Source organism: Emydura macquarii, unplaced genomic scaffold (genome assembly GCF_026122565.2).
Source record: "Emydura macquarii macquarii isolate MOO-44397 ecotype Brisbane River unplaced genomic scaffold, CSIRO-AGI_Emac_v2 contig_2897, whole genome shotgun sequence".
NCBI classification, from domain to species: Eukaryota; Metazoa; Chordata; order Testudines; family Chelidae; genus Emydura; species Emydura macquarii.
Genome location: NW_027133034.1, coordinates 48,474,496 through 48,497,176, shown reverse-complemented (window position 1 = coordinate 48,497,176; position 22,681 = coordinate 48,474,496). Strand labels below are relative to the sequence as shown.

Genomic DNA, 22,681 nt, shown 5'->3' with positions numbered 1-22,681 from the left:
TGCATCTGCACGTAATTATAAAGCTCCTTAAAAAAATTAAATGTTTACTTTTAAATCTAGTGTAACTATTATGTTGTTGTTGTTTATAGAGTGGAGAATATTTGTGTTCGTTCTAAACAAATGTCTCATCAATAGAACCCAAGAATCTCCTTATAAGGACAGCAAAGAACGGCATTCAGAGCTGGAAGCCAGTACGTACCAAGAATCAACTATGAATGTAAACAGCAAGGTTGAGCAGATGAGGAAAAGCCAAAGACTTGCAAAGAAAATTAGTAAGAGATGCTTCTGACATTTTATTGCCAGATAAGTTACTCTTTTGTTAAACTGATTCAAACAAATATACTGAACTAAAAAAGCATAAATTTGATGGATAACATTTTCAAAGACACTGAAATGTGGATTTATGAGCTACGTTTTTTTTAAAAAACCTCTATATACATTAGTTTTAATAATAATCCATGATACTTTATACCAGTTTTTATTTCACTGCTTACAGTACAGACTTCAATAATGGATCAGCTTACACACACCCTTCATAAAATTTAAGAAAAACAAACATTCAGGGGTAGAAATCTAATTTTGTAACATTGTAATTGAAATTACTGCATATTCAGAAACCCTGAAACCAAGAAATATAGTTACAGAGTACATATGTAAGTCCTGAGCCTGCAGACTGATCTGCAAAGGCAAACTCCTGTGCCTGTGCAGTCTCTCTGAAGTCAGCGTGACTCAGCATGCGCAGGAGTCCACCCACAGGAAGCAGATTGCAGGTTTCAATCCATTTTATGTACTTTTATGGCCCCCATCACAATTATATCTGTGCCACTCACATTCTTGAGATATATTTATACTGACAACACCTCTATAAAGTAGACATGTCTTATTATCCCCATTTTGCATATGAAGGTCTGAGGTATGAAGAGACTTGCTAAGGATTACACAGGAAGTCTGTAGCAGAGCACAGAATTGAACCTGAGCCTCTTGACTCCGCTAGCCACCTAACCTGGACCATAATTACTTTTAAGATTGGGATATTATGATTATTTTTATTTATACAAGTCCAGTTTGGCTTTAACTGTGTACCTAAAATATTTTAAAACTTTTATGAAGGTATAAATTATATGAACTATAAAAGTAGTATAATATAATTTGCTAATTATAAATAATTCTACCACTAGCCAGCTGCATAGAATTCATGAAGGGTTGTCAGTATTTTCACTATAACCATGTTTTTGATGGGTTTTCTAATCAGATGGCTAATATTTATTTAAAATAAAGTCAGCAAAAAGTTTTTATTCAAGAGCAAAATTGGTATTTTTTAAACAAAATGCTCAAAATAAAATGTATTTTTCTGTTTCCATCATGATTAGGTGTAGTTGGGTGGAGGCCAAATCCTCTTGCATAGAGTAAAGTTAATGTAAATGGACTTTCCTCCATTTCAAAAATATCAAAAGCCTGAAGACTGGAATCTTTATCCACAACCAGCCAGTCTGCTTGTGCAGCCTACAACCACAGAATATGGAGACGGGTAGCTCTCTACTCCCACATGAGCAAAATTTTAAGCTAGTGGATCTGCACAATGCATGGCCCATGCTCATGTCCTTGCCATGCCTCCTGCCTGGCCATAATCCATCCCCATCTCTCTGTCTTGTAGCATAGACAGCACCCTAGAACACTTCTCCACAGAAGGGACCATGCCAAATTTCCCTTTATTGGTAAAGTGTAGCCTAGTGCCCAAGGATAGCAGAAATGGTTCCACTGCATTTGAGTGCTTCCATGAGTGCATAGTGGAAATCAGGATTTGTTCCAAAGCATAATAAAAATAATGTTTGCTTCTATATTTTTTTTCGTAAACTTAGAAACATACACATGAGAATAAAATAATTGCTAATAAATGCCACAGGTCTGGTAAAGAAGAGAGGAGTGACTAAGCAACTAGCTATATATTGACTGCTTTTCTTTTAATGAATTGTAGCTCAGAAGAGCAGATTTGATCAGACTTGTTGAAAATGATTAATACACTGTGCCTAACATATAGACAGACAAGAGTTTTAAAAAAATTACACAGTTTAAAAGCCATATTCTTTCATTCTGTGCATTGAACTTATTTGATATCAGGAGGAGATTGATGCAAAGTTTATAGGGTTAAATATTATCTTTAGTAAATGAGATTGATGTTTACCTATTTTACTGGAAGAACAACTTTCTAAAATGTCTGTTTTTGATAGGTTAGTAGTTGGGCAAAAAATCATGTTGACAGGATTTTTCTTCAGAAAACTTGTATGCTAACTGAGGCAAAACAATCAACCAAATGTATTTTTTTCAGTTTACCAGGTTTTTATTTTATGTCTTTCAGCAAAACAAAATTCTGCTAAAAATGTTTCAAATGCTGCACCTGTCGTCTCCATTCCTCTTTCAAAAATCAATAGGAAAAATCTTTTTGGTGAGACCTTACTGCATAAAGCTGTTGCCAAAGATGATACCGACCTTGTATGCAAAATTATAAAAGTTGGTGCAAATGTAAATAGTCAGGACTACGCTGGTAAGTTTCAATTTTAGTTAAAAGATCATTTTATAAATTGCAAAACAAATATATAGGCATAAACAATAAATGTTCATGCTACCAGATCACAAACAGAAAGATGTTTTATAGTTGATCCAACACTTTGTTGAATTCTTATTAGTTTAACTTGATAAGTGCTCATGAGACAGGTAATAAATATGTAGATTCATATATGTAATATATACATTACCTCCAAAACTCCATGTTAATGCACTGATTTTACACCCTTCTGGTATGCAAAGTATGTAAGACAGCCCAGAATTTGGCTTGATGGATTCAGTTTTGCTCCTGTTGAAATTAATGAGAACATATGTTTTGTCCTTGACGTAAAGGATTGTGTCAGATTTAGATATCCAGAGCCCAGTCAACATTCTTGATATGTACTGGGGTATCTCCAAATGTAGGGAGACAGTTGAAGGAAAAAGCTACTATGGTCAAAGGGACCTTAGTGTGCTTTGCAGCAGGAAGTGGTGGAAGGAGGATTGGAACATACGCTGTGATCGATTCTCTGTCCTCTCCCCCAATTCACTCTGCCAATTCAATAAGAGAACTGCCATACAGAGAAGCTACTCTCAGTGCAGCTCAGGGCTTACTGACTGCCTTAATTTTTCCAAAATCCTCTTTCCTCCATTGAGTGGAATTGCTATCTTGGTGGCAGAACTGGGGGGAAGGGCAGTGGATAGTGCGGGCTGGTACCCCTGCTATGGAAATATTGTAGAGGCTGATCTATGTTTCTGTCCCTACATGTCATTCCTTGTAAGCTTTGTGCAGTACATGCATATGGGGGTGATGGCAAGAGTGGGACTGATGGGGCTGGAGCAGCTGCTGTGGCTCATAAGATTGGGCCGGGAAGCAGATAGGAACAGCTGCCTCCTGCTAAGTCTCAGTAACTCCCCATGCTCCTGATGTAGAAAACCTAACCTGCTCCCTCAGCCCATGATTTCCCTCCCTCCCCATGCAGAGCACTGCTGCTCCACCGGCTACTCAACCTCAGATTGCTACAGTTCTGCTGTCCACAAAGGTGGAAGATGGATTTGCTCCATATGACTAGAAAGGGAAATGGAAAGTGAGAAAACATTTTTCATCACATTACTTTTCATTTTACAGCATTCTTAGATATACTAAAAGCAAGAGGTCAGACTAGATGATCATGATGGTCCCTAAAGTCTAAAATCTATACATTTAGTGATGCTTAGAGATACTGAAATAGACCATCAACATGGTCCCCACCATTATTAATTGCTAGTGTCTGTTTCTGAGAAAGGAACATATGTTATACTTTACATAGTTCAGGTTCTTTATTTTCTCACTTCTCTCTTAATTATTATCTTTAGTGTGACTGAAGAAATAAAAAGACCACATAAAAAGGTTGTCAGGTATATCTACATAGCAGCTGGGAGGTATAATTCCCAGTTTGGGTAGACATACACGTGCTAGCTGTATGTTGGGCTAGCCACCTAAGTACATATCTAGGAGGACCTCGGATGAGGTTAGACTCAGATGGCTAGCTCAAGCCACCACACATGCTGCTGTAGCCTCACTGCTATTTTAGCATGCTAGCTCAAGCAGAGCTAGAATGTGTATGTCTACCCAAGCTGGGAATTACATGTCCCAACTGCTGTGTAGACAGACCCAGAGTGTAAAAGTTTTATTCACAGAGAAATTACTGGTATGCAAAGGGTAAGGGTTTTTTTCCCCCCTTTTCATTCTTGAGCCAATACACAATCTAAAATCTACATTTTTTATAATGACATGCTGTTCTTAGATACCTGCAGATTTTGGCAAAATAATTAGGACCTCTCAATACATCACTTTTGAACCATATAAAAATTTGTAACATGCTCAACTGATTCCTAAAATATTGCAATTTCTAATAAATTTAGACTATTTTCAATAATTCAAACTTTATCAAATAGACAATCTGCAAAACTGATACGAATTGGTATGAAGAATGTTATTCAAATATGAAATGTAAGCTTCAGTTGACAGTTTTCCTTTGTCATAGGCTGGACTCCACTACATGAAGCCAGTGTGGCAGGTTTTTATAAAACAGCAAATGAGCTTTTGAAAGCAGGAGCTGTTGTTAACTGTAAAGGAAGTGAACAAATAACACCAATACAGGATGCAGTTAAAGAGGGCTATTATGAGGTATGATTTCTATGTTTGGGCACAAACTACATTTTACATATCATAAAGATTCCTGTGATTGGGTCTGTGAAGTTACATAGCATTTCAGTTTCATTACACGTGCTGCTGATTATTTAGAATTTAGGGTTACATTTTAAAATTTCAGGGTATTTGGAGCTCTTGCTGCCCAACTTTTGATAAAATCCTGAGCAATGTTTTACAGATTTGTTCTTTAGTGTGTGATAGAAAAATGCAGATAATTTTTGCTAACTGTTTTGGGATATTTTACTAAATACTATACAAAAATAGCACAGAAAAGATCATCTAAATAGATAATAATACAAGTCTCATGCTTCAGGTCGTAAGATTGTTTGTGGACATTAAAATACACATTATTGCACAACTGAATATGTTTTTTGCACTGCCTTTTGAAGTATGAGACTGCTGTGGGAGACAAAATATTGGACTGAAAGTAGAACAGGGTTCTGATTGGGACTGACACCAATGTTTTTTTTCCTATACATATACCAAATGGTTGCTAGAGGTCTAGTTTAAAGGTATGACTGTTACATTATCTCCTCTACTTACTCTGTCCTTTCCCTCATTCTTGCTACCTTTGAGGTCACTCATAATCTCTATATCCTTCCTCTTCATTGACTCAGATAATTTCTATGTTAGTGACTGTATATATGCCCATGCATGTGGTGTGTCTTCTACGAGGAGCTTGACCAGTTGCTGTCAAGGGCTTCTGGTACAGAACCTGAAGTGACTCCTGATCCAATAGGATCCTGTAAGTCCAATAGGATTCTGATGAGGGCTAGAGTGAGGAGGCAGCAGGGAGCATGGAGGATGCCCCAGAAGACCCAGAGGATGAAGAGCATATGATTCTTCTTCGAGTAGTGTCCCCGTGGGTGCTCCATTCCAGGTGTTGGCGTAGCCTCAATCAGAGATTTCGCCAGCAGTGCCCGTCTGGGTCACGCATGCGCCATCCCCGTCTTGTGATGCCGTTGGTGCCCTTTTTGGTGCGTGTGACCCGGCCCCTTCAGTTCCTTCTCAACCGTCCATGGTCCAAGATGGAGCTCCCAGCGGTTCTTCACAGCCCGCTAGAAATCTTCAATAAGTCTTTTCATCTCTGTAAAGTTACTCAGTTTTACCAATAGTTTAGTTTACCTTATCTTAATCCTTCCCCCTTTAAAAATAAATAAATAAAAAATTCCCTCAGATTTACCCCTCCGTTATAAGTAGGATTATGCCGGGTTCTCTCTTCGAGTGATTGCTCATATGCATTCCAATTAGGTGTGTGCGTGCCCCGTGCACAGATTCCCGGAACCTTTTTCCTTAGCACACCCGCAGGGCCGGGTACGGCGCCCCCTGGAGTGCCGCGCTCATGTCGCGGTATATAGGGCACCGCCGGCCCCGCGGGTCCCCAGTTCCTTCTTTCCGCCTCTGACGGTTGCTGGAACTTCTGCCCCTTGCTAGTGCAAGTCGCAGTCCTTAGCTTACCTACCATTCTAGTCGAATTAGTACTTTTTGTTATTCAAAAAGAAACATCTATAGTAGTTATCTGCCCTTACAGGGCCCCTGTGGAGTCATGCCTGGCTCCACAGGCTTCAAAAGCTGCACTCTATGCTCTAAGCAATTTCCCGTGAGTGACCCTCACGACCGCTGCCTCCGTTGCCTCGGGGAGCAGCACCGTAAAGATAAGTGCAGAATCTGCAAATCGTTCAAACCTCGCACCCAGAAAGAACGGGACGCGAGGCTGAAGGCTTTACTGATGGAGTCCGCGCTGCGCCCGGCCTCCGAGCCATCGAGGTCCCCCGCACCGAGCGTCTCTTCGGTGCAGAGCGCACCACCGGCACCGCTGAAGATCTCGGTGCCGGGTAAAAAGAAGTCAAAGCGGCCAGAGATCCCGTTGACGGACTCCTCCCTGCCTCCTCCTAAGGAGACACCCCAGCCACGTGCCGTGGAGGCTCCTCCGGAGGCGTTTGCCTTGCCTACGCCTCCGTCCCCCCCTCGGCCGAGGGACCAGGGACTTGTGTCTCGGGGCAAACTCGCGCTGGGTGGCCCCGGTGGGTAGAGGAAACACCGCTCCCGATCCTCACCCAGACGGTCAAAGAGGGTGGAGAGTCGCTCCCCTCCGAGCTCCGACTCTCGGTCGTCGAGCGCCTCGGCACCGCGGCACCGTGGGCGGTCAAGAGGGCCCAAGAACCGACGCAGCAGCTGTAGCGCCGGTTCCGGCACCGACCACAGCTCGGGCTCGGGCACCCCGGTGCGGGAGGTACCCCGGCACCGTGCTGACTCTCAGGCGGGTAACGCCGCTCGTCAGGCACCAAAGGCCATGTCGACATCGGGGGCAGCGGCACCTGAGGCAGCAGTGCCGCTGATGGCACCGGCACCGACCCTAGCAGTGCAGATGATGCCGGCACCGCTTTCCGTGGCGCAGACCATTCCGGCACCGCTCCCCTCGGCACCGCTGATACCGGCACCGCTCCCCTCGGCACCGCCGATGCCGGCACCGCTTCACTCAGCACCGCCGATACCGGCACCGCTTCCTTCGGCGCCACTGATGCAGGCACCGCTCCCTGCGGCACCGCCGATGCCGGCACCGCTTCCTTCGGTACCACAGATACCGGCACCGCTACCCTCGGCACCGCTGATACCGACATCGTGTCCCTCAGCGCCGATGATTCCCGCCTTCCACACGTTTGCTCCGGGCGCGATACCCGCCGGTGCAGCGTTGACGGGAAAGCCGCGCTCCCGATCACCTTCCCGGGCGTCCGGCCGCAGGCATCGTCGCTCCCGCTCCAGAGGTGGCAAGTGGCACTACAAGAGGTCATCTCATAGACGCAGGAGATCCAGCTCCTCTAGCTGGTCCTCCTCTAGACACCGTCATAGGCGTAGACATATTTCCACCTCGTCTTCCTCTCGAAGCCATTCCCCGCCTAAGGCCCGTAAGAGGCATTCAGCGGGTTCAGGCCACAGGGACAAGCAGGGGAGGCCCTGCAGTATCCCACGCCAGGCTGGGCCCAAGGACCTTGGCAAGGGCCATACTGGGGTCCATGGGGCTCCCGCCCTGTTCACGGGGGAGAATCGCTACACTCTGGGGCGGTTCAGCCACCTCCGTCTCAACCAGCTCCGCATGTTCCTTCAGAAGCGGAGTCTGACCCCGAGGAGGGCCCATCTACAGGGCCTACCCCCTTGTCCTCTTCTTCGTCCCCAGATGAAGGGACCTCAAGGGATCACAAAGCGCCCCTTTTTGATTTTAGGGCGCATCAAGACCTCCTTAAGAGAGTGGCCAATAACCTAGGCCTAGCCCTTAGGGAGATGTCAGAGGAGGACGACCCCCTCTTTGGGCCTTCAGGGTCATCGGGTCCTTCTAGAGTGGCACTGCCAATTCATGAGAGTCTCATGAAAATAGTGAGATCTGTCTGGCAGACGCCTTCCTCCGTTCCCCCTACATCTAAGGGTACGGAGAGAAAATATTACGTCCCCAAGGAACATTTTGAGTTCCTTTATACCCACCCTGCTCCGGGTACTCTTGTGGTCGATGCGGCCAACCAAAGGGATCGGCAGGGGGGGCAGGGAAGTACTCCCAAGGACAAAGAAGGGAAGAAATTAGACCTCTTTGGACGTAGGGTTTACTCCACCGCTGCCTTACAGCTAAGGGTGGCTAACCACCAGGCGCTTCTGGGAAAGTATAACCAGAACTTGTGGGCCTCCCTGCACCGCTTTGTAGCGGCACTTCCCCCAGACCAGGCTACAGACCTTGCCACGGTGGCTCAGGAGGGGGAGGTAGTGGCCCGAGCGGCCTTACAGTCGGCCAGTGATGCCGCAGACACTGCGGGCAGAGCGATGGCTTCGGCCGTAGTTATGCGCTGCTGCTCCTGGTTGCAGGCTTCGGGTCTCTCTAATGAGGTCCAGCAAACTATACAGGACCTGCCATTTGAAGGATCAGGCCTCTTTTCGGAGAGGACTGACGATAAATTACATGCCCTAAAAGATTCCAGGGCAACCCTTAGATCACTGGGGCTTTATATCCCCCAGACAACGGGCAGGCAGTTTCGGGGTCAGCCGCAGCGCCGCCCGCCCCCCCCACCCAGACCACCGCCCAGGCCTTCCCAGCCAAGGAGGGGCCGGGAGCGTTTCAGAGGCCCCAATCGCCGGGACCGGCGGGGCTCTTCGGTGCGGGCGCAACAGGGTGGAAAAACCGGATCTGGAAATGGTAATAAACGCTTTTGACAGCGATTTTGAGGCTGGCACTCTTCCTTCTATCGGGGAGGGGGACCAGCCCTTTGATAATCGGCTTCGGCCATATCATCCGGCCTGGGAAGCAATCACTACTGACCGATGGGTCCTAGGAGTGATTCTTAATGGCTATGCTCTCCAGCTCACGGCCTTTCCCCCTAACACTCCTCCGGCCCTGTCTCCCATAGGGGTTCCGGATCACGAGGAGCGGCTAGTGCAGGAGGCTCACTCCCTATTGCGCTTAGGCGCGGTAGAGGAGGTGCCCCCGGGTGAAAAGGGAAAAGGTTTTTACTCCAGATATTTCTTAATTCCAAAGGCCAAGGGTGGGCTGAGACCTATACTGGACCTCCGTCGCCTGAATAAGTTTATAAGGCGAATTAAATTCCGTATGCTCTCACTGGCGTCCATAATTCCCGCCTTAGATCCCGGGGACTGGTACGCAGCCCTAGATCTAAAGGATGCATACTTTCATATATCTATCTTCTCAGGTCATAGGAAATTCCTAAGGTTTTGTATTAAGGGAGATCATTATCAATTTACGGCTCTCCCATTCGGCCTATCTTCGGCTCCCAGGGTCTTTACCAAATGCATGGCGGTGGTGGCTGCCCACCTCCGCCGTAAAGGAGGTACAAATTTTTCCCTACCTGGACGACTGGCTCATCAAGGGCAGGTCCAGGACACACGTCCAGAACAGCCTTGAACTGACTTGCGCCACATGCACCAGACTTGGATTGCTCATTAATGAGCAGAAGTCCACTCTCACCCCGGTGCAGCGCATAGAATTTATCGGAGCCACCTTAGACGCTCGATGTGCAAGAGCCTTCCTCCCACAGCCCCGTTTCCAAGCTATGGGTTCCATCATTGCGGACCTCTGTAGGTCTCCCACGACGACGGCCAGACATTGCCTCCAGCTGTTGGGCCATATGGCAGCTTCCACTTATGTGGTTAAGCTAGCTCGTCTTAAACTAAGACCCATGCAAGCTTGGCTGGCTTCAGTCTATACTCCTTCCAGGCATGTACTGACCAAGGTGGTCACGGTTCCCCCACAGGTGCTGTCCTCCCTGGAGTGGTGGAGATCTCCGAGGGAGGTGCTCAAGGGAGTCCCGTTCACAGACCTGACTCCGTCACTGGTCCTTATCACGGATGCCTCGGATGTGGGATGGGGAGCCCACATCAGCAAAGACCTAGGTACCCAGGGGTTGTGGTCTCCAGCGGAGAGAGCTCTACATATCAATGTCCGAGAGCTAAGAGCGGTCCGGCTGGCTTGCAGGACTTTCCTCCAGTTCCTCAAGGGCAAAGTAGTGCAAGTCCTCACAGACAACACCGCAGCCATGTTCTACATGAACAGGCAGGGAGGGGCACGTTCCTTGACCTTATGCCAAGAGGCTGTACGCCTATGGGACTTTGCAGTGAGGCACGACTTTCATCTAGTCGCCTCACACCTTCCGGGGAGCAGGAACGACGAGGCGGATCGCCTCAGCAGATCGTTCTTACCACGACACGAATGGTCACTGCATCAGGACGTAGTGACTTCAATCTTCCAACAGTGGGGTACTCCCCAACTGGACCTGTTCGCTTCATCCGCGAACAGGAAATGCCCGAGGTTCTGCTCTCTCCGGGGGCGAGAGCAGGGTTCCTTATCAGATGCCTTTCTGATTCAATGGGTAGGGGGTCTGATGTATGCATTTCCCCCCATTCCGCTTCTCCCTCAAGTCCTGCTCAAAATCAAGAGGGACAAAGCGAACGTCATTCTCATTGCCCCGGCGTGGCCAAGACAGTACTGGTACAGTACTCTGATCGACCTCTCTATCGCTCCTCCGATCCCACTTCCCAGGAGGTACGACCTGCTCTCCCAGGACCAAGGGCGCTTGTTGCACCCGGACCTGGACCCCCTCCACCTGACAGCCTGGAGGCTCTCTGGCTGACAGAGGGAGAAAGAGCATGCTCCCTACAGGTCCAGCATATTTTACTAGGTAGTAGAAAACCCTCCACGCAAATTACATACAAGGCTAAGTGGAGGCGATTTATTGGTTGGGCGAGAGACAAAGGATTCTTCCCAGATAGTTCGCCCATACAGATGGTCTTAGAGTACCTTTTACACCTTAAAACCCAGGGCCTAGCCCTGGCCTCCCTCAAGGTACATCTGGCAGCCATCTCGGCTTTCCATCAGCCATGGGAAGGGCGCTCTCTTTTTCCCACCCCATGTCAGTCAGATTCCTTAAGGGTATCGAAAGAGTATTCCCGCAAGTGAGGGATCCCACTCCTCCTTGGGATTTAAACCTAGTACTCTCCATGCTAACAGGTCCCCCCTTTGAGCCTATGGCTACATGCTCTCTATTGGTCCTTTCCTGGAAGGTATCCTTCCTGGTGGCCATTACTTCGGCCAGGAGGGTTTCTGAATTGAGGGCATTGACATCGGAGCCCCCGTACACGGTCTTCTTTAAAGACAAGGTCAGATTACGACCTCACCCAGCTTTCCTACCCAAGGTGGTATCACAATTCCATTGTAATCAGGAAATCTTCCTCCCTGTGTTCTTCCCGAAGCCCCATGGGTCGGCAAATGAGCGCAGGTGGCATTCCCTAGATGTCAGACGGGCCCTAGCACACTACTTAGAGAGAACCAGGCCCTTCCGGAAGTCCACACAACTATTTGTAGCGGTAGCAGACCGTATGAAAGGCTCTCCCGTATCCACCCAAAGAATTTCTTCATGGATTGTAGCCTGTATTAAGACTTGCTACGACAGGGCAGGGATGCCCCTCCCCGGCCCGGTGATGGCACATTCGACCAGAGCTCAAGCATCCTCCGCGGCCTTTCTAGAGAGTGTACCTCTGCAAGACATATGCAGAGCGGCGACCTGGTCGTCGGTACATACCTTTACGACCCATTATGCCATTGTCGAACAGGCGAGGGATGATGCAGCAGTGGGCAGGGCTGTGCTGAATAGAGCTGCTCGCCAGTGACTCCTACCCGCCGCCTACAGTATTGCTAAATTAGTCACCTAATTGGAATGCATATGAGCAATCACTCGAAGAGAGAAAACAGGGTTACTTACCAGTAACTGTTGTTCTTCGAGATGTGTTGCTCATATCCATTCCAAACCCACCCCCCGTCCCCACTGTCGTAGTTGGCAGAAAGAAGGGACTGGGGACCCGCGGGGCCGGCGGTGCCCTATATACCGCGACATGAGCGCGGCACTCCAGGGGGCGCCGTACCCGGCCCTGCGGGTGTGCTAAGGAAAAAGGTTCCGGGAATCTGTGCACGGGGCGCGCACACACCTAATTGGAATGGATATGAGCAACACATCTCGAAGAACAACAGTTACTGGTAAGTAACCCTGTTTTCTCCCAGCTTCAAATGCTGTACTTCATGCAGGGATGCTATGCCAGCTTCAGACGGACACTCCAAGTGCATCAGATGCCTTGGTGAATGGCATATTGCCCAGAAATGTGTCCATTGTACAAATCTAAAAGTCAGAGCCAAGCGTGATAGGGACCTCTGCCTGAAGTTAATTACTCATGGAGCAGTCGCTAAGACCTGGGCAGGGTAACGGCTCCTCACAAGAAAACACCAGAAAAAGGCATTCTACTCCACCTACAACTGAGCATGCCAAGAAAAGGAGGTCACCAGAAAAGGAGAAAGGTTTTGGTACCAGAGAGGATTAAGATTGCTCAAGTACATTGACCTTCTTGATAAGGAGAGACTTTCATCGCTCCTCTAAAGAGTTGAGAGACAAAACTAAACAACCCCATGCCGATACGGCACCGACTAAAGCAACGGTTTGCACAACGACTGTGACACCTCGGCAGCGGCACTGACTTGGACCTCGGTGCCGATAAGCTACACAGTACTGACACACGTCAACCAGACTACATCGGTACTGGTGAAAACCACAGTATTGACGGCACCAATACAACCTGAGCACCAAATGGTGCCGAGGGCACCCACGGCACCAGCGATGCTGATGGCTATGTCTACACTAGAAAAGACTACAGAGCACACTTCGGTGCTGTCATTGACAATGGAGCCGACAACTCCAGCTCCGCAAAAACATGCTCAGAAGGGCAAACATCATGGAAATGAGGAGGAATTTGTGACATCATCCCTATCACCTCTGTACGGGACTGACATCTCTCCAGTGCACTTTACTCATGAGCAATCCATGTCTCCCATCCCCTTCTCCAGTGATGAGGAGTATGATGGTGAACAGGCTACCTTTTCCCCCCAACAATTATCACCCAGAGGCCAGCCATCCAGACATCATCCACATCACAGACAATGAACATGTCCATGGTTTGTGCCTCCATGGTGTACTCCACAATACCGTATGCACTGGTTTGGCTGGGACACTTGGTCTACTTACTCTCCATTGCACAATAGACCGTCAACTTGATATAGGCACAGGGACAGATCACTTATTAGACCGACTCAAACATGACCCGAAATAACTGGTCCTGCTGACTAACAGGAAGTGAGTGCGGAGCAAGAAATGTCGCCAACCACACACAACTCATCCTCCTCACCCAATGAAACCATAGTTCCTCCACCCCTGATGACTGCAGATGATTTTAAGCAGTTCCAGGAACTGTTTAAGAGGGTGGCGGACAGTTTGGAGATCCCACTCCAGGAAGTGGCAGGGTCACAACACAAATTGCTTAAAATATTGCAGACCTCAGCTTCTACCAAAATCGCCCTTCCAATGATGATTTCATTATGGAGCCAGCAAATAACATATGGCAGACCCCCATCACCATCCCCCCCACTTGTAAAAGGGCTGACAAAAAGTATTATGTCCCTGCCAAAGATACTGAGTTCCACTTCACCCATCCAGCTCCTAACTCCCTGGTTATAGAAACTGTTAACCAGAAGAACAAGCAGCAGCATTATAAGTTGGCACCATACAACAAAGATGACAAAAGGCTGGATTTAATGGGCAGAAAGGTCTACACATCAGCTACTTTTCATTTAACAGTAGCAAACTACACCACCTTACTATTAAATTATAATCACAAAAATTATTCCAAGATATCAGAATTTATTGAATTTCTCCTGGAAGATAGAAAACAGCAATTTCAATCGTTGATCAAAGAAGGGCAACTGGTTGCAAAAACAGCATTGCAGGCTTCCCTTGATGTGGCTGACACTGTGGCTAAAACTGTGGCAACTGCTGTCGTCATGCGTAGGGCATCATGGCTTCACTCTGCAGCCCTGCCTAAACAACTGCAGACAAAAAGCGAGGACCTTCTTTTCGATAAAGCGAAACTCTTCAAAGAAAAAACGGATGAAGTCATGCATACCATGAAGGATTCCAGGGCTACGCTCTGCACCCTTGGAATATACACACCTGCAACAAAAAGAAGACCCTTCAGGTATCAGCTGTATAATTCCAGATACCAACATTACTTGCAAAACGGACGATAACGAACAATCACGCTCCTGACAAAGGCCACAGCGACGTCGACAGACTAACCAGCAGCCATCAACATCCCAGGCTGCCCCTCCAAAGCAGCAATTCTGAGGACTTGGTTGAGGGTCTGTACGACCTCCCCTGTCTTCAACAGCCAGAATCCATCTTGTTCAAACATTGACTATTGTCCTTTTACCATCACTGGGCGAACATAATATCAGACAAATGGGTACCAGAAATTATCCGATCTGGATACACTATCCCCTTTACCTCCATACTTACAACCCAAACTCCTTCCCCATCCCTCTTCAGGGACCCATCTCACAAACAACTATTACAATAGGAGGTCGATCATTTACTCCAAATAGGTGCCATAGAGCATGTTTCCTCCCAACACAGAGGAAAAGGCTTTTATTCTCATTATTTTCTCATCCAAAAGAAGACCGGAGGTTGGAGACCCATTTTAGACTTAAGAAAATTGAACAAATTCATAAAGATACAAAAATTCAGGATGGTTACTCTGGCTATTATATTGCTGGCGCTGGAACAGGGGGACTGATTTGCAGTCCTTGACCTTCAGGACGTATATTTTCATGTTACTATTCATCCAGCCCACAGAAAATACCTATGATTCACACCACTCAACAACCACTATCAATACACGGTGCAACCCTTCGACGTTTGCACTGCTCCAAGAGTCTTTTCCAAGGTCCTTGCTTTAGTAGCAGCTTACCTTCGCAGACTAGAGGTCACTATATTCCCCTATCTTGACGATTGTCTAATAAGGGCATGCACCTATATGGAAGCCGTACATGCAGTTCACACTACAAGGACAGTATTTCACAAACTAGGGCTTATGATAAATGACAAAAAATCCACCCTACAACCTGTGTAACAACTGGAGTTTATAGGGACACACCTGGATCCCTCACTGCCAGGGTGTTCCTATCAAAGATCAAATTTCAGACCATTGTAAATCTGGAATCTATAATACAAAGCTGTCCAACTCTGAACGTATGCACATGCCTTCAAATGTTGGGTCATATGGCAGCTGCCACTTTTGTAGTGCAAAATGCACGGTTGCACATGAGACCACTTCAAATGTGGCTCGCAATAGTTTACAAACCACACATACAATCCTATACAAAACGGTAGCAATGTCAAAAAAGATCAAACAATCATTAAAATGGTGGACACAGCCCAACAACCTTTAAACAGGAACTCCATTTATAAGTGAAACACCTTCAATCATGATCACAACAGATGCATCACTAATTGGATGGGGAGCGCACCTACAAGAGTATACCGTTCAAGGCAAATGGTCACCACAGGAAACGAAATGACACATAAACCTACTGGAGTTATGAGCTGTCCCCGTGCCTGTATACACTTCCTACCTCTGACAGCAGGGAAAACTATAAAGATAATGACAGACAACATAGTGTGTATGTTCTACGTCAATCGTGAGGGAGGTGCAAGAGCCAGCTCCCTATGCTCAGAGGCAATGAGACTATGGAATTGGTGCCTATTCCACAACATCAACATTTCAGCGGCATATCTACCTGGTACCCAGAATACCAGTGCAGACAACCTGAGCAGAAAATTCGGCAACAATCACGAGTGGGGAATTACACAACACAGTCCTAAAAAACATCTTTTGTCAGTGGGGCTACCCCCACAATCGATCTATTTGCAACAGCAAAGAATCATAAATGCCCTTACTTCTGCTCAAGAGCAGGTCTAGGCACACAGTCAATGGGGGATGCATTCCTTATCAACTGGAACACAGGTCTCCTGTACATGTTCCCACCTATCCCCATTATAGCCAAAACCATACACAAAATACACAAGGACAATGCAAAGGTAATAAGGATAGCACCAGCATGGCCCAGGCAACCATGGTTCACTTACCTCACACAGTTGTCGATCTGTGCACCAATTGCTCTGCCACTAGTCGACGATCTCCTCTCCCAGGACAACGGAACCATACGCCATCCACACCTGAAGAATTTACATCTCACAGCATGGTTCTTAACTGGTTCTGACAAGCTGAACTACAATGTTAGGAACCAGTAAGGAATATTTAACTAAATAGCAGAAAACCTGCCGCAAGAAAAATTTACCTTCAGAAATGGCATAGATTCGTCTTATGGTGTCAAGACAACCAGGTTAACGCACTAACGGCGTCAATCCCCACTATATTAGATTATCTCTTGGAAATCTGGATTAGCGTTTAGCTCAATTAAAGTACACCTAGCAGTTATCACCACCTTCCATGATCTTATAGATGATACCACGATTTTTGCGCACCCAATTGTCAAACACTTCATGACGGGTATACAAAATGTGTACCCAGACGTAGGTCCTCCCATAATACCTTGGGACCTCAACTTAGTCCTCAGGACAATTATCAAACCACCATTCGAGCCTTTAGCGACTTGTTCATTAATGCACCTGTCCATGAAGGTAGCATTTCTAGTCACAATCACATTGGCATGCCGTGTGAGTGAACTCAGAGCACTTATGGCCCACCCACCATATACAGTATTTCACAAAGATAAGGTGACGCTATGACCTCATCCGAAGTTCCTCCCCAAAGTAACATCATCATTCCACCTTAACCAAAACATTCATTTACCTACCTTTTACCAAAAACCACACTCTAATGCACAGGATTTGGCCCTTCATATGCTGGACATCAGACGAGCCATTGTGTTTTGCCTAGAAAGAACAAAACCTTTCAGGAAATCTTCCAAACTTTTCATATCAATTACGCAATGTTTCAAAGGCAACGCCATATCCACCCAAAGACTTTCAACGTCGATTTCCACCTGCATCCACACATGCTACACACAGTCAGGGGTAATGCCACCCCAAAGGGTCAGGATACATTCAACCAGATCAATTGCTACATCCACAGCCTTCTTGCATAGCGTACCAATTACTGAAATATGCAAACCAGCTACCTGGTCCTTGGCCCACTCTTTCATAAAACACTATGCCATCGATCAAGCATCAAGACATGATGCAGCAATCAGACTATCAGTACTCTCTTCTATTCAGCCTAACAACTCCGAAGCCCCCTTCTCCAACTGAGGGCACTGCTCGAGAATCACCTGGAGTGGAGTACCCACAGGGACACCCTACTCGAAGAAGAAGAGATGGTTACTCACCTTGTGCAGTAACTGAGGTTCTTCGAGATGTGTCCCCCTGTGGGTGCTCCACTACCCACCCTCCTTCCCCTCTACTTTGGAGTCAAACACTACGTCTCTACAGTAGAGAAGGAACTAGGTCCAGGTCCAGGTCGTGCACGCCAAAATGGGCACCAATGGCGCCATGAGACGGGGACAGCACATGCGTGACCCGGACGGGCACTACTGGCAAAATCTCCAATCGAGGACACGCCAACACCTGGAATGGAGCGCCCACAGGGACATGTCGAAGAATCTCAGTTACTGCACAAGATGATTAACCATCTCTTCTGCACCTCTCTCTGGGTGAACCTGTTGAGAAAGCCCCCCACCCCAATGAACCCGAGGAGGACCCCAAGTCATGGCTGGAACCAAAACCTGAGGCTGGTAAGTTACAATGGACCCCCTCCTTCCCTGCCAAATATACTCTCTGCATCTGGTGCTAAATGGCTGATTTTATGATCCAGGGCATTTGAAATACTATGCATTGACTTTTCCTCCCTGGATAATAGGCCAGGCATTGCTGTGTCTCTGTGAATTTGAACTGCAGTGCTGAAGCCATGGCATTGCCATGCTCTCTCCCCCTACCAAACTCCTCCACTCCCCTCCCCTTCATCCAGCCCCTGCTCCACCCTGAAATGGTCCCCGAGCAAGACGTAGTTATAAATCAGTGATTTTATTGATTTCTGATTAAACAGTATTATATATTACACTAAAGCTGTTTTCTTAAAAACAGATTATTCAGGAAAAATCATTGCCCTTATGTTTGTGCATTTCTCGGCCGGCTGTCAGACAGCAATGGTTCTGGGGCTGTACAGGCCATGGGATGGGAGGGTCAAGTTAGAAAGATCCCAGTTGGGGATGGGAAGCTGCAGAAAGGTATAGTAGGTTGCCTAAAGTTAGTAACAGTTGTCTTTTATCCTTTTAAAGATTACATCGTTTCAGTGCTTCTCCCACCTCCCTGATCTTACCATCACCTTAGAAATGGCAGCTGTGTGGAACAGGGTGAGGGGGCTAGGGATGGAGAGGAGGTTAGGTCTGGGAATAGGGAGGGAATAGACACAGATGTAGAACATTTTGGAAAAGTGAGTCACTGTAGCCCGTTCTTCCTTGGAAGATTACAAAACTGTTACTGTCCCTGTCCCTCATGTGTTGCCTCTCTCTGCACTGAGCTATGCTGCGTAAGCATGGTAGAAAGATCTGGTGTGGCAGCTGGATAAACTGAGGGTGGTGTCCCTTTGCAGTGGAGAGGCGAGGGGCTTGTTGTGCTGATCTGAAACTTAGGAAACCAAATAAAATTGTTGTTTGTCTCTTCTCTTCCCCTGTCCATTTCACCATTATTAGTCAGGCACAGGAGCAGGATTTTCTGGTGATGCTGGAGTGGCAGATGCGGGGTATTTGAGTTTGCATCTCCCTTTGCTTGGAAACTCCGTATGTTAGCTGAGAATATAGTCAACTCCCAGTTGAATTGCCTGCCAGTTCTGTAAGCATATTTTAGCAAGTTTCTGGTGTAGCAGAAACTCCAGCTGGGTCTTGAGATTCTACACCAGTGCAAATCTGCGTAGTCCACTTTGATAGCTGACTAATCCCCTTCATTTAGCAATATATAGAAAAGTGACTATTAGCAGAAACATCTCTCTGGCATAGATTGCCAGATCTCCACAGGACAGAAAGCCATTTCTCTTTTCCATTCTGTTACTTTGGAAACCGCTATGTTCTCCAAATATTAGCCAGCCTTTAAAAAATAAATTGCAAACTGGTAACTCAGCACCTTGAAGGAACTGTCATTCTTCCCCTTCCCCTCCCCGCTCCTCCATCCCCTCCCCTGCTGCCTTGAGACACTATGAACCTTTTACATTTTTAAAAACATTAGTACAGTTTACTTACTATTAGCAGCCTGTTCTCCTTCCTCATGGACTGCAAAAGTTACCTAAGAATCAAGGATAGTCTAACAGTCACATTCCTGGAATGCTGAAAAGTATCAAAATTGTGGCCTTCTACAATAAAATTATGTTATATGGGGGGATTTCTGGGCTTCTTCCAAAGGACAAAAATTCTCTTTCAGTTGGCAGGACCTTTATTAAGCTCCTGAGAGTGAAACTATTTCAGAAGGGGGGCTGGAGCAGTGCCCCAGACACAGGAGAGGCAGACTGAAAAGGACCTAGGAGCAGCTGCTTATAGGCATGGGCAGGAGAAACCAGGAACCATTTGAGTTCCTCTTGGCATGGGAGGGTCAGGCACTTCATCAGGAAGAGACACTGATATACTGGTTCTTGGAGCAGAAGGCACATCATGGGGAATGGGAGCATTCCGTCATTGAACTTGTGTCTGAATGAGTTCAAGGTCTACCTGCTGCCGAAGCTACTGAATCAGTCTATGAACTGCTACCTCCTTCTCTTCCTCTAGCTGCCACGCAGGCTGCTGCTGAGCTAGAGGATCCTGTTTCAAGGACCCCGAGTGACTGGGAAGAGAACATAGAGTCTGCAGGACTCCTGGGACCTCGCCAACCACCAGCACCCAAAACCCCTCAGAGGGGTACCTTGCTGAGTGACCAGAAGGGGAATGATGAGCCTGCAGGAGTTCCAGAACCCCACCAAGTGCCCGTCCCCTAAATCTCTTGCAGGTGACATTCCCATTTTCCCCCAAAAGTCACTTTCCCCTGTAGTTCTCCTTTTTCAGGAGGTGGGCAAGGAGACAGGTGCAGGGACATTAATATATATGGCCAGTGTTCCCAGTTGTATTCTCTTTATTTTCAAAGATTTATTTTTTACCCTTCCTCTTAAAAATATTTCATTTACCCAAATTACCTAATACTTTTAATAATTGTTATTGTATCCTAGATTTGTGTGTGGCCCCTCTGAAGCCACTGCTGATCATCCTAGGTTTCCAAAATGATGTGATCCCACCACACCATTCTGGTTCTCCTGCACCAGAAGTGATGGTCCACCCAAGGACATACCTTGGCAATACTGGCATTCACCATATCAGTACCATGTGAGCTGAATGAATTGTCACTGACCTTCATGGTCAGCTCACTTCAGTGTGTCAGAAAGTTCTGCCCAAATTCCATCCAGCATTTCACCAGTCGCCTACTCCACTGCATAACCATTTGTCCCAAAATAAAGAGCAGGAATAGAATCAGATCATCATCCCATTGCTCCATGTCTTCCACCTACTTTTCCTGGGAATAATAGTGAGAGGCAATGTAATTAGGAACTGCCATCAGCAAATGTGTGAAAGCAGAAGACAGTACCAACAACACACAGCTAAGCCGTTACTAGAGTTTCTCCTTCTGATGCACAGAACCCTGGATACAGCTCCTGAAATGGTAGCACTAATCTTATGTAACAGCAGCACCAACATGGACATGGGTAACAGCAGCACAGCATATGCAGCTACTTGGCACCGATAGGGGAGCATGCATGAGCACATATGCTGTCCAATACTCAAGTATGAAAGTCAGTGTAGACATAGCCTCATTTTCCTTCCTCACGCGTTCCATACTCAACATTCATTATTGCCTCTCCTCTACCAGTCACTTTCTTCCTTTCATTTTCCTTCACTTTTCTTCCAAGTCTAGGTGCCCTCTCCCCCACTTTCACTTTGTGTGTGTGTGTGTGAGTGAGAGAGAAATTTTTTTGAAAAAGAAAGGTAAGAGCTCAGGGAGAGAGGAAGGGACAGGCAAAAGGGAGAGAGAGGAAGAGTGAGGAAGAGAGAGAAATGAAAAAAGAGCTCCGTGAGGGCTAGAGAAAGGAAGAGGAAGCAACTAGAACTCTCCACCCATTAGTGAATGCTAGTGGGATGTGCAGCCATGCAAGCATGCAGCCTAGAAGGAAACAATGAATGACACCCAGGGATATACTACAATTGTACTCACTGCTCTGAATTATTTTCTGCTCACTTTGCACTAAAGCATTATATTTACAGGATGAATAATTTGAGTTTTAATTACTTTATTGCCATATTTTAATAAATGTGTGTCTAGTTTGTGTGTGAATTCTACAGCTGTGCATACAAATTAATTGTGTGCACTTTTGCATGCACAATTATGAAAACCGGCCCTTCTTGGTGTAATACACCGAAGAGAAATCTATTCCTGTGGTCTTAAGCAGTAAGTCAACTGAATAGTCATGGTCAGTGTGGATTTATTAGGTTCTGGTAATACCTCTGCTCTAGTTTGATAATATTCTGGATTCTGACCTCTCCTCCAGTGCTGAAGCCATGGCATTGCCATGCTCTCTCCCCCTACCAAACTCCTCCACTCTCCTCCCCTTCATCCAGCCCCTGCTCCATCCCGAAATGGTCCCCAAGCAAGACATAGTTATAAATCAATGATTTTATTGATTTCTGATGGGGATTTGCCTCTCTCTCTGAATATACAGGATGTGGTTCAGATTTGCACAGGAGCTCTGGGACTAAGCCTTACCTCTTCCACCACTAGCCAGAATATCTGTCTCCAGCAGTGCACAAAGAGAGATTCATTGCTCCTGCCTAACCCTTTTTCATCTCATGATTTGTATCTTTTTTTGGTGGGCATTAACAAGTTCTGTCCCTAAAATCTTCTCCTCCAACTCTCCAAATCCTGATGAGAATTGATCTGCTTTCTCAAGGTCTCATTGGTTCCATGATTAGGGTGTTCATCTGGGACCTGCGACACTCAGGTTCAAATTGCTGCCCTTCCACAAGCATCTTGTGTTATCTTGGATAAGTCATTAAGTCTCTTTCTGCCTCAGTTTCCCATCTGTAAAATGGGGATGATACTTAACTACCTCACAGGAGTGTTGTGAGAAAGAATACATTGAAGATTGTGAGGCTGTTGGATAACACAGTAATGGGTGTGGTATAAGTACATTGCATAGTGTGACAGGGGCTACCAGAGGGTAGTCCTAGTTACAAACCAGGAAGTGGGCGGGCATTAGCCCAAGACTGATCAAAGCCCTGTTCCCCTAGCAGCTGCCCAAGGTTTCCTTCAAGCTGATTAGGGCCAGCTGAGGCCAAGGTCAGCTGAAACCAATTAGGGTCAGCTGCGGTCAGGATCAGCTGAGACCAATTAAAGGCTGCATGGGAGCAGATAAAAGCTCCCTGCCAGCCAGGCAGGGGTCTCCTGGAGTTTGGAGGTTTGGGGAGAGTTTGGAGTTTTGGGAGAGTTT

At 46.7% G+C, this 22,681-nt stretch overlaps 1 protein-coding gene across 1 annotated transcript in view; it reads left to right on the top strand.

Annotated features, from left to right (window-relative positions):
* ANKRD31 (ankyrin repeat domain 31) overlaps positions 1-22,681 on the top strand; it is a 108,547-nt gene that overhangs the window by 30,755 nt on the left and 55,111 nt on the right. The window contains exons 9-11 of the mRNA XM_067568813.1: positions 136-272; positions 2,357-2,542; positions 4,569-4,711. Of these exons, the coding sequence (XP_067424914.1) occupies positions 136-272; positions 2,357-2,542; positions 4,569-4,711 (466 nt within the window). The remainder of the gene's footprint in view (positions 1-135; positions 273-2,356; positions 2,543-4,568; positions 4,712-22,681) is intronic.